This window comes from Syngnathoides biaculeatus, chromosome 13 (assembly GCF_019802595.1).
Source record: "Syngnathoides biaculeatus isolate LvHL_M chromosome 13, ASM1980259v1, whole genome shotgun sequence".
NCBI classification, from domain to species: Eukaryota; Metazoa; Chordata; class Actinopteri; order Syngnathiformes; family Syngnathidae; genus Syngnathoides; species Syngnathoides biaculeatus.
In genome coordinates this window covers 26,783,539-26,796,660 of record NC_084652.1, presented here as the reverse complement: position 1 = coordinate 26,796,660, position 13,122 = coordinate 26,783,539, and the positions used below count along the sequence as shown (strand labels likewise).

Sequence of the window (13,122 nt, the reverse complement as noted above, 5' to 3'; positions counted from 1 at the left end):
AGGAAAATACAGCACTAATCACTTGTAATCTTCAGGATCAGAGAACAGGTCTGCAAGAGAAGTCATAACATCTTCATCGTGGTCAACAATATCACTGTCATTATCCTGTTGTGCCAATAGTGGATATGTTTCTGACAATTTAGAATTTTTCGGGGCAATACCAGTGGTTATAAGTTGGTTAAGTGATGCCTTTATGCAGGGAATACAACAACATCCACACAATGCAAGAATAAGCTGCAAACACCACTATAGAAACTAGGACAGAGAACACCAATTTTTTTAGATTTGCCAAACTTTTTTTTCCCACCACTCAGACCTGGCTGATGTGTTTACACCAGAGTGCTCCTTCATCTTGTGGTTCAGGGTGCGGAGGCCTTGGATGGCCCTTGTGCGTGACCCATCAGGTGCTGTGTTATTTGGAATAAACAACACTGGTCACCAAAGATTGAGCAGAGGCCACCTTTCTCGGCCAGGAGCATGTCGACCGCTATGCAGTTCTGGAACACCATGAGTGAGGTTGCAGCTGGTTGTTCTCTTAAGGCAATAAAGCCTGGTTCCGTATAGTTACCTAGTTTCTGTACATTGTATTGCATGTAGTTCATTCTGTATTTTGGGTTATCCATAACAAGATGGATTCCCGTCCTGCAGCAATCTGGTTAGTCAACTTATACTCATCGGGTATGCCTCGTGGGATGCCAATTGCATCAATGTATGTCGGATCTCCATCTTTCCAAGAGGACCATCCCCTTCAGGAGAAACCACGATCACAATTATTCCTACATTTCTCCCCTGTTTATCCTACATTTGATACCACATTTTCTAGAGCAGAGCAAAGCATTCTTCAGTGCAGGCAGAGCAAAGCATTCCTCATTGCAGGCAGGAACAGTAACTGAATTGCAGCAGAGCAAAGCATTTCTTCATTGCAGGCAGAAACAGTAACTGAATTGGAGCAGGGCAAAGCATTTCTTCATTGCAGGTAGAAGCAGTTACTTAATTATATTTACAATTATTTCTACATTATCCTCCTGTTTATTTCATCGAATAGATCACCCTTTTGGCTTTATTCTACAGAATTATACTTATGAAAACAAACATAGTTCCACTCGGAGGAAAATATAGCACCAATTATTTGTCATCTTCTGGATCAGAGAACAGGTCTGCAAGAGAAGTCATAACATCTTCATCGTGGTCAACAATATCACTGTCATTACCCTGTTGTGACAGTAGCGGATATATTTCTGCCAATTTTTAATTTGTCGGGGCAATAGCAGTAGTTATAAGCCCCGCAGCTCAGTGGTTAGAGCACTGGTTTGGAAAACCAGGGGTTGTGGGTTCGTATCCCACTGGGGCCCCCACTCCCTGAGAAGGGTTGCGTCAGGAAGGGCATTCGGCGTAAAAATTGTGCCAAACATATGTGCGTTCATCTGAGATGACACCCTGTGGCGACCCCGAAAGGGACAAGCCGAAAGAAGAAGGAAGGAATAGCAGTAGTTATAAGTTAGTTAAGTGATCCCTTTATGCAGAGAACACAAGAACATCCACACTATGCAAGAATAGCTGCAAACACCACTATAGAAACTAGGACAGAGAACACCAATTTTTTTTAGATTTGCCAAACTTTTTTTTCCCACCACTCAGACCTGGCTGATGTGTTTACACCAGAGTGCTCCTTCATCTTGTGGTTCAGGGTGCAGAGGCCTTGAATGGCCCTTGTGTGTGACCCATCAGGTGCTGTGTTATTTGGAATAAGCGTACAACACTGGAACGTTGCGCAGACGCCACCTTTCTCGGCCAGGACCATGTCGACCACTATGCGGTTATGGAACACAATGAGTGAGGTTGTAGCTAGTTGCTCTCTTATCGCAATAAAGCCTGCTTCCGTATAGTTACCTAGTTTCAGTACATTGTAATGTATGTAGTTGATTCTGTCAAGATTTTTGTTCGGTGTTATCCATAACAAGATGGATTCCCATCCTGCAGCAATCTGGTTAGCCAACTTATACTCATCTGGTACGCCTCGTGGGATGCCGATTGCATCAATATATGTCTGAACTCCATTTTCCAAGAGGACCTACGCCTTCGGGAAAAACCAAGCGGAGCTCCAAAGATGGAGGCGGCCAATTGACCCCTCCGTATAGGGCACTTAACCATGCCTCCTGAAGTTACGTCACGCCATGTGCGCTAACGTCAGACAAACAATTAGCAAAATGTAATGCCTTTGTATCAGGGCTGCCATTTCCCCTGTTGAGACCTGAGTCTTCCCATGGGTCAAAATTGCCGCCCACTTAAAAACATTTTTGGTAGAATTTTTTTTTGTATCTGTGCTGACATAATTCCCATTTTGTAATGTAGCACCTTTATTTTTTCACATTTTTAGTTCTGCTGGTAAGCTTTGTTGTTGCATTTTATTTAACACATTCTGAAAGTATGTCTTCATTTGTTGCATGCTCAGCTTTCCCACAAAGGTTTTGGCTGCTACTTCTTTTGCTGTTTTATCTTTAAATCCATTTCCTCAAGATACTTTGTATTTGATGTGTGTACTGCACATTTACATATGGCTATTTCTTTTGGTAATTGAACTGCTATGAGCAAATTTTGTAGTAGCTATGCATGTGTCACTGTTTTCCCTGTAGTTGTCACTATTCCTCTCTTTTTCCAGTATTCTCTGTGTAGCGTTTGATACTACTGTGAATACAGCAGCATCTGGTCTCAGATTGTTTAACACTGTCCAATAAGGTATTGTCTGTACAGTTCAGTCGTCCTAATCCAAATCGGGATCTTTTCCTGTCCAATCAGGAACATTTCGTGCTCCCAATACAAATTGTCCCAAACTCTTCCACTCCTGTTAAGTTTGTTTGTGCAATGACGTGTGTGGTGGTGTCCATTCCTTGTGGAATGTATTTAGTTTGTCAGTCAGTCTTGTTCCTGCCACCACGACTGATATACCATCTGAGTACAGATAATCAATCATGATTTTCTCTGGTGTGGGCTTTTATAACAGTTATAAGTTTACAGTATCTTAGTCACATGCAATGAGTCACTTACTACGTCATTTTGTGGTTGTTCAATCATGTCTGTTGACTATTTGCAGCAAGATATCTCCTGTTCTTGTGGGAGGTTTGTTTGGAGTATCTAAGGTGTAATAATAGAGTTCTGGGTTCCCATTTTGTAAGATATTTAACTGTCCTCCCAGTAATTCCTTTTTTTCTTTTTACTTCTATATTTCCCGTCAGAGAGGGAATTACGCCCAGTCCGAGTTTCAGCAATTCACCTCTTCCCAATAAACGCATGGGGCAAATTTAAAAGTTGCATTTTGAGAGCATTAGTTGTGACAATTTTTGATGGGGAGATGCCTGCTCTAGTTATGTGGTGGTGGGTGTTTTGTTTTTAGGGCAGTCACGTGAAATGTGACCTTTTTCTCCACAACACCAGCAAATAATTTCTTTTTGATCAAATTGCCCCCCCCCCTCCTTTACTCTTCCCCTGACTCTTCCTCATCTGCGGCCAAAATTATTAAATGTTTCGCATAAAGCTCCATAAATTTCTACTTCCTCTGTCAGAAAGGTGTCTTTCTTCTTATTATTTTGGAGCACTCTTTTTGCATGTAGTGTTTGGTTAACGTATTGTTACAGGCTACCAATCGGTTTGCCAACCCAATGTTTTTCAATCCATTGTTTTGTAGGATTATTTGAATTCGCATATAGAGCACTTTGAAATTGCTCTTGACACACACTCCCTGGAGTTTGATCTTCAGGAATGCCACTGTTTGCTTTAAAACATGCAGTCATTCCAATTCTATATTCTTCAAATGGTTCATTGTTGTTTTATTTTGCTCTTCCAGTGGCAGAAAAAAGTGCATTTTGTCTAAATCTAGCAGAAGTGCGCTATATTAACCCTTGAACTCCTTGCTGCTGTGAGAAAGTACTTTGCTGTCATCCAAGATTGTTGTACTTCCACACTATTTAAGTGGTAAGATTTTCTCAAGTCTCGTTACATCAACTTTATGAAATGTGATGCCTTTTGTGGCCGTTTTCACATCATCTTGAGTCCAGTTTTTTTTGTGTGTGTGAGTGTGTGTGTGTTTCTTTCTTATTTTATCCTTCAGTTAACTATATATATTTTTTGTGTGTATGTTGAGCTGGCCAGCAAAGCCATATTGTATTATCACCAAATTTATGTTTTATTTTAGTAGGACATTGGCTTTCTACAAACGTCTGGTCCTTACACATTATTATTATTATTATTTAGATGTTTTGTATCAAATATTTTGCTATTTGTTTTTCCCCTGTTGGAGTCAGTGGTTCACCTAGGGTGAGTATACTGACTTCCCCTTGAACAGGGTGACAATTACGTTCTGTTTGAGGTAATTCTCATGCTTCTACCCAAGTGGCAGAGAATTCTTACCTGTGCATCCTCACACAGTTGTCACTCAATTTCCTGTTCAAATGAGGTAGCGAACCGCCACTCACACTTTTACACATGCATACGTTTCACAGTGCTCAAGTACATAAAGGATTCGCGTTGCCCTTTTCTCAGTTTTATAGACTAATTCATCTACTTGATAGGGACTAGTATTCTTCAAGGTTTGGTTCTGCCGCAGTCACCCAGATGCGAATTCACTCATTCCTTATGAGTGTGGGAGTTTCCTACTCACCAGAGATGCATTTACTTCCTTCGGCCTCTCGTCAACCCTCAGCCTCCAGACGCAAAGTCGAGGCCCAGTCCCGGAAAGGGTCTCAAGTGTCGTGGCCACGGTCTTTGCCTGGACGTCGACTCAGCGCCTGGAAACCTCAGGTATCTTGAGATCCGGCTCGAAGGACCAAGTAAATGTCAGGCTTGTTTGACCTGTGCTCGACATAATCCACAAGGGAATATGCATCCAAAACGTGGTCAATTTCCACAGTCTACACATCCATCCATCTCTCCATCCATTTTCTTAGCTGCTTATTCTCACAAGGGTCACAGGGAGTGCTGGAGCCTATCCCAGGTGTCAACGGGCAGGAGGCAGGTTAGACCTTGAACTGGTTGCCAGCCAATCGCAGGGCACATGGAGATAAACAGCCACACTGACAACCACACCTAGGGGCAATTTAGAGTGTCCAATTAAGTTGCATTTTTTGGGATGTAGGAGGAAACCAGAGTGCCCGGAGAAATCCCACGCAGGCACGGGGAGTACATGCAAACTTCACACAGGCAGTGCCGGGATCAAACCCAGGTCATCACAACTGTGAGGCCAACGCTTTACCAGCTTATCCACCGTGCCGCCAAGGGTACACATCCATTTCAGGAAATGTTCCACATTAACATGAAACACCACTGTTCTTACCATCCACAAACTGAGGGAATGAATAGTAAAATAAAGAACAGACTGAAGAAATGGATAGAGGAAAAATAGGCCATGGACATAATGGATAGATTTAGTGAAACTATACATACATTACAAGCACAACAGGTCTCTTTCCATTCAAAACACTGTTTAGGAGACCATACAAATTACCGATATTTTCCACCCAATGATATATAGACGAATGATGAAGAAAAAACACCTCACACATGTGGGTCCCTGTCAGGAGTTATTAACAATCCCAAATAGCTTTAAAAATAGCAAAATGGGATACTTGATTTCATTTGTTGATTGTAAGAAGGTTATTAATTTTTAAACCATTGTTAACACTAAAAACTAATTTGTTTTTATTGGCCACTTGTAAGAAAGCTGTTCTCATTCCCACTGCCAAGGTCGTTGTAGTCTGGTTACGCTGGGGAGTAAGACTGCTGTCATAATGGCGACTAAACAGTTAAATTTTGCTGTTGGGTGTTGGATGAAAACGCTACCCGTTATTTTAATTTTTCCCTTTGAGTGGTACCTGTGGGAACCACCCAAGTTCTCCCCCCCTCAAAAAAAAAAAACCCAAATTGGATGACTACATACAAAAAAATGAATTTGTGTTCATTAACATGACATGGTTGACTCGCAAATATAAAACCACATTCTTGTGTCAATAATCAGGCCATGAGAGTTCCAAGTGTTACAATATGTGTAGCTGCAAACTAGGGCTTGTATGTCTTCCATAAATCCTCAATTCCCTGTGTCGATTTGTGGAGGTTACAAACTACAATGACCTGCCTTTGAAACTGTTTCGATGTTCAAGTGAATGACTGCTTATTTAAACACTAAATTAGATGTAGAAAAATAGTTTCAAATCACAACAGCCATTTCCGAACAAAATATTAATTGGCTCCATATAGTAAAACAGGCAGCAAAAAAATTGTTCAAAAGATTGTGTTGTTTGCACAGATCCACAGATAATACCAGTGCTATTAATTGATAATGAATGCAACAACAAACAAAAAAAGTTGGGGGATTCTGTGTATCCATTTTTTTTGTTTTGAAAAACAAAAAACATTGTTTTCTAATGGCGTGTCACTAGGAAAATTCACCTGCATCAAATTGATAGGAACTGGAAACAAATTGGGAAATTTATCAGCACTGATGTGTAAAACCATTTTGGTGCCATTGTCATGGTGGTACGGCGGTTACAGTCTTTTTGATTTTTTTTTTTTTTTACGCCGGATGCACTTCCGATGCAACCCTTCTGCATTTATTCGGAGAGAGAGCTGGAGCCTATGCCAGGTCAGTTTGGGCGGAGGCAGACTACACGCCGAACTGGTCGGCAGCCAGTCCCAGTGCAGATATCGACACTATCACTGAGCGGGGATCGATCCCACGCTCCCTGGTCTCAAAACGGCCCTCTGAGGGAAACCCGAACTACAACGTGGCCCGCAAGTGAAATGAGTTTGACACCCCTGCACTACACCATCAGAAAAAAATGTAACATGTTACTGTGCTTTAATAACTTTATTATTAATTATTAGTTTTTTCATCCTATGTCTGTTTATGAATTCACATCTACTGTACATGCAGTTTTACTCAACCACGAGCATAGACTGAGGAAGAGCTGAATGACATGAACAAAATAGCAGAAAGAAACACGTGGATACACCTTATACACTGTAAAAGGTCATCTCAGCTCAGTCACCCAAAGGGAAAGGTGAGCAAAGTCCAGCATAAAGTGGGTGCAGGTTTCTAGTATCTGAAAATACCCGAAGGCTGGTGAAAATTTAAAAGACACCTGACTCATTAAGGGGTGACTTGGTCGACATTACTTCAAAATAGCTAAATAATATGATAGCATGTTGGGCTGCAACGTTGACAGCCGTAATTCATTTTTTGTTCATATGGTACCTTTGGGCACCTGTAAAGCTGAAAAAACACATAACAACAGAACAGATAATTATAGTCAGTCAACTATGCCTACCACACATAAGATAAAGAGGCGCAACCTCATTTTAAATTACATTGATAAACAACTATGCGGCAGGCACAGAGGCATGAGAGGAGGACTCCATGTGTGCCTCCCAATGAATCAGTTACTATTTTAATTCCTTGGCCGAGTCTAATTGCTGGGGATTCCATTTTTGGGTTTATGCTAAAGGAAGACCCCATTTTCTTCTCACATTTGCCAATTTAATTCTATCTTAAACCTGAATGCCATACAAAAATGTCCGTAAACTATGGAGGGAGTTGAAGTATTTTAACCGAAAAAGTGAGACTTCTCAAGACTTGAACTGGTGTCCTGGGTTCCTTTTGGTCCAGTTTGATGAATGTCTAATTGGTAAACGGTTGCAAAGTACTGTATTAATTACAATGTCCAATGAATCCTTAAACTTATTTTTTTTTACTTGTTCTTCCTTATGTTTAGATTCTCATTGGAGAGGCTATTCTATTCTGCTATCAATCCAGGAGGTCCTCGATGATGCAGACTGAGGCAAATATCAGTGCCGCAGGCTGTAATTTCAACTCTAACATTCGCAGAATTGTTCGCTTCATTGGTGAGGAAACACCAACAGCAGTATGCTGCATGCTTTTCAATGACTACATTGAACCATAGACTACAAATAAATAATAAAATAAGTACAAGTCTACCAAAGCTCTACTAGTACCTTGCATTACTGAACAAGGCATGCGCAAGTGGGGACCTGTGAGTGTAGTTAGTGAGTTGCGAGGAGGCCAGATTAATCTGGTCCATCTTGAAATTATTTAAAATTACCAAGTGCCTGAGATGAAAAAGCTTGGCAGCTGCCACCCACTTGTTGGGAGCCAAAATACAGCAAAAGCATATATTGGTGTTTAAAAAAAATACAGCCTAATTAATGTGTTAATGGGTCCATTTCATTTGAAACAGAACAGTGTGAGTAGTATCAAAATGGGGAACCATGGCAGCCTAGAGCAGGGCGAAATGACAAAAAAAAACCCCTTGCGAATCAATCCGTTTGCAGGTCTGTAAAATTGGTCCTCAATTGCAGATGTCAATATCCTTGATTTGAACATACATAGTACACAATACAATGCTTAATACGTATAACACTTATTATCAAAACCACAGGGAATATGTGGACAAATGCAAAGGGAATTAACTATAAAGACAATAAGAACAGAACAGAGCAGAATAAAGAGTGAGATGCGTTTGACTGAATTGATGAGGTTTGGGAAAGAATAAAGTTAGGTCCCGTAAGATTGTTAAATCAACTCCAAGCTACTATGCACCAGTTTGTACTTATTCTGGTTGTTGCTAAAATGTTTATTCATGATTAGTGGATCATGTGGCAATTTACTCGGATGCGATTTGTCTCAATCATCTCAGGTGGTAACCTGACAGTTGAATGGTCAGGAAAAAGATGACTAAAAGGAAGAAAAATGGGAATCCAGAAATGAAAATTGGTTGTGCGGATATGGGATGTTGCGCTTGTAACTTTCCTGCCATTGGACTTGCTAGCGGGTCACCCTTTTAAGCTTTGATTGAGAGCGTAATTTACGGAAATATTAGAGGTTTTTGTACCTTTAAAGATATGACTTACTTCCACTTTTCCAGACCTTCAATTCAATTAATAATGAATTATTAGTGAGTAGTATTGGTAGTATTAGTTGGAACAGTGCCCTTAATTACTGGTTTATGTTGAAAAGCTCTCATGTCAAAACTCCAACTGATATTTTCAACTTCAATTCTGTAACATCACCAAAAAAGTCAAACTTCATATTGTTTATCCCATTTACAACCCCTATTCCAATGAAGTTAGTATGTTGTGATAAACAAATAAAAGGAGAATGTAGTGACTTGAAAATCATCCATCCATCTTCTGAACCACTTATTCTCACAAGGGTTGCTGGAGCCTATCCCAGCTATCTTTGGGCAGGAGGTGGGGTACACCCTAAACTGGTTGCCAGCCAGTCATAGGACACACAGAGATGAACAACCATTGACTTGCAAATCATGTTAAACCAATATTTATTTGAATGAATTACAAAGAAAAGATATTCATGTTCAAACTGATATTTAAACGGCCACTGTCATGAAATGCATGATTTTTAGAATGTTATTCATAAAAAAAAAAAGGCAGCCGACATGGTCCCATGTGTTTTTTCAAGACAAGACATGATTTTGACCTATACAGCCTTTCGTAAGTCCCGCAATGAATATCCTCTCGAGGGATTTGTTTTCGAGAAGAAGCAGGACTTGACGTACATGGCAGGACCGCCGTCAAGTGGACTTTTTTGTTTCTATTAGTTTTACCTCCAGGAAGGTAGCTCGTTGTTCCTTGGTGTTAGCCAAAATGCCGGCTCGTTTCATTGCTGGATATTGCTCGAACACTCGGGAAGATGGATTTACCCTTCAAAATTTTGCAAGAGACTCGATTCATCGTGAAAAATGGATTGCACGGGTGCAATGAACAAGCGCTTTGTGCGTTCCAAATGACAGATAGGTGTGTGTATACAGCTACTAAAAAAAATAATAGTTTGGGTCGGACCACGTAATCGGTCTCTCACAACGTGACAAGATCCGCGGACATATGACAGGCGTGCTAAATGTGTCGATATGCGCGTCGGACGGCGTCGCCTCGCCAGCGAAGGAAGAACGCTGCCAACAATGCCGCACTCTGGCTCGTGTGACGACAACGCCCTAAAGCAGCCTGGCTCGGCTCCCGTGATAAGCCAACTCGGTGCTGAAAATGAGCCACACCGAAGCGCCGCATCTGCCGGTCATGGCTTGACGTGATTGCATATTATCTAAATATGGCTAGAAACAATAGGGTAATATTGCCCCGGTAACTTCACTCGGTTGTGTGATGTTCTCTTTTTCGAAAAGAGCTTCTGTGTCAGAAGGAGCATGTTCATTTCCCATGGTATGGTCCACCGCATGTTTTCAATGGCGCATGTCCGGGATGACGTCACGGACAGGGGATGCAGCCAATATGGCGACCACTTGGATGTCGCGAATGACACTTCCGCAGACTTTGCGCACGGATGACGTGCTCTCCACTCATATTAATTTTTTCGTATAGCTATTGAAGTCAATAATGTTATATGTATTTTTCATTACAATATCTCTTTTAGAATGTTTATAAGGATGACACTTGACCTTTAATGATCACAATGATACACTTTAATGTTTGAGGAATGGTCATGAAACATCCCACAAGTGAACAGGCTAATTGCCAACAGGTGTATTGCTCACTCATTCACAAGCGGACCTATTTGTGAACAGTTGCATTACAAAATAGTCAAAGAGTTTAAGTACGATTTTCCTCAGCGTACAATTGCAAAGAATTTAAGGATTTAATCATCCACCCATCCATCCCATCCCAGCTGTAATTGATAAGGAGGCAGAGTACACCCTGAACTGGTTGCCAGCCAATCGCAGGGCACATGGAGACAGACATAAGTCGCACACACAATCACACTAAGGGGCAATTTTAGAGTCTCCAATTAATGCATGCTTTTTGGATGTGGGAGGAAACCAGAGTTCCCGGATTAAACCCACGCAGGCAAGGGGAGAACATGAAAACTCCACACAGGCGGCGCCGGGATTTGAACCCCAGTCCTCAGAAGTGTGAGGCCAACGTTCAACAGCTGCCCCACTATGCTGCTCTGGATTTCATGATCACCGGTCCATAATTTCATCAAAAGTTCAGAGAATCTGGAGAAATTTCTCCAAGTAAATGGCAAGGCTGAACACCAACATTGAAGCCCATAACCTCTGATCTCCTGCTGCGTCAAAAACCAACGTCAATGTGTCAAGAATATCCATACATGGTCTCAGGTACACTTCAGAAAACCAATGCCAATAAATACAGTTCAGGGCTACATCCGTAAGTGCAACATAGGACTCTACTATTTAAAGCAAAAGGTATTTTATCAACAATACCTGAAATGCCACCGGCTTCTCTGGGCCCCAGCTCTTCTCAGATGGACTGTTGCAAAGTGGAAAAGTGTTCTGTGGCTGAAAAGTCCACATTTCAAATTGAATTTGTAAATTGTGGGCATTGTGTCCGAGGTGGGCCAAACAGGCAAAGAACCACCTGTAGTGTTATGGATGCAAAGTTCAAAAGCCAGCATCTAAGCTAGGTAAAAATGACTGTGTTCTAGCTTTATTGGAACGTGTTGCAGTAATGATTATTTGCTGAAAAACAATAAAGTTTAAAAATTTAAACATTAAATATCTTGTCTTTGTACTGTATTCAATTAAATATAGGCCCAACGGGATTTTCAAATCATTGTATTCTGTTTTTGTTTTACACAAAGTCCCAACTTCATTGGAATTGGGGTTGTGAGATAATCAAAATAGTACCCTTCTGAACCTGCACCTGATTCTGTGTTACATCCATCAATCCATCCATCTTCTACTGCTATTCCGGTTCAGGTCGTGGGGGCAATAGCGTTAGGAAAGGATATCCAGACTTCCCTTTCCCCAACCACTTCATCCAGCTCTTCCAGAGGGATCCCAAGGCGTTCCCAAGCCAGCTGAGAGACATAAACTCTGCAGTGTGTCCTGGGTCATCCCCAGGGTCTCTTTCCGGTGGAACGTTCCCAGAAAACCTAACCAGGGAGGCATCCGGGAGGCATCTGGATCAGATTCGCCAGGCACCTCATCTGACTCCTCTCAATGCGGAGGAGCAGCGACTCGACACTGAGCCCCTCATGGTTGACCGAGCTTCTCACCCAATCTCTAAGGGAGAGCTAGGACACTGTGCGGAGGAAACTTATTTCGGCCACTTATATCCGGGATCTTGTTCTTTCTTTCATGACCCACGGCTCGTGACCACAGGTGAGGGTAGGAATATAGATCGACTTGTAAGTTGAGAGCTTCACCACTGACTTAGCTCCCACTTTACCACAACGGACTGATAGAAAGGGCACGCCACACTTTTCTGACTGAGGACCATGGTCTCAGATTTGGAGGTGTTGATTCTCATCCCAGCCGCATCACACTCAGCTACGAACTGCTCCAGTGAGCATTGGAAGCCATCACAACCACATCATCTGCTAAGAGCAAAGATGCAATGCAAAGGCCACCAAACCAGACACCCTCTATGCCTCGGCTGCTCCTATAAATTCTGGCATAAAAGTTATGAACAAAAATGGTCGACAAAGGGCAACCTTGGCAGAGTCCAACTCTCACTAGGAAACACGACTTATTGCCGGCACTGCAGACCAAACTCTGACAGTTGTCATACAGGGACCTCAAAACCCATATCAGGGGGTTTGATAATCCATACTACCGAAGAACCCCTAACAAGTCTCCCCAGGGGACAGAGTTGAACGCCTTCTCCAAGTCCACAAAACACATGTAGACTGGTTGGGCGAACTCCCGTGCGAACACCGTCGAGCATCCTGCGGAGGGTTAGAGCTGGTCCACTGTTCCACTGCCAGGACGAAAACCATATTGCTCTTCTTGAATCTGAGATTCAGCTTCCTTAAGGACCCCCCTCTCCAGCATCCCTGAATAGACCTTACCACGGAGGCTGATCTCCCTATAGTTTGAACAAACCCTCCGGTCCCCCTTCTTAAAAAGGGGGATGACCACCAGAGTTTGCCAATCCAGAGGCACTGTCCCAGATGTCCATGCAATGTTGCAGAGGTGTGTCAACCAGGACAGACAACATCCCAGAACTTGCAGAACCTTTAGGAAATCCAGGCGAATCTCATCCACCCCTTGGGCCCACGCACCAATGAGGGTTATAATCACCTCGGTGACCTCAACTCCAGAAATAGTAGAGCCCACTTCA

General features: G+C 42.1%; 1 protein-coding gene and 1 non-coding gene across 4 annotated transcripts in view; both read left to right on the top strand.

The window, feature by feature from the left end:
* The window catches only part of LOC133510637 (phospholipid phosphatase-related protein type 4-like), a 185,011-nt gene that overhangs the window by 52,449 nt on the left and 119,440 nt on the right, over positions 1-13,122 (top strand). For all 3 annotated transcript variants that reach the window (XM_061838779.1, XM_061838778.1, XM_061838780.1), the window contains exon 3: positions 7,761-7,890. In XM_061838779.1, coding sequence (XP_061694763.1) covers positions 7,761-7,890 — 130 coding nt within the window. The remainder of the gene's footprint in view (positions 1-7,760; positions 7,891-13,122) is intronic.
* On the top strand, positions 1,280-1,352 carry trnas-gga (transfer RNA serine (anticodon GGA)). The gene has a single exon. It is a non-coding gene; the product is annotated as a tRNA-Ser (tRNA).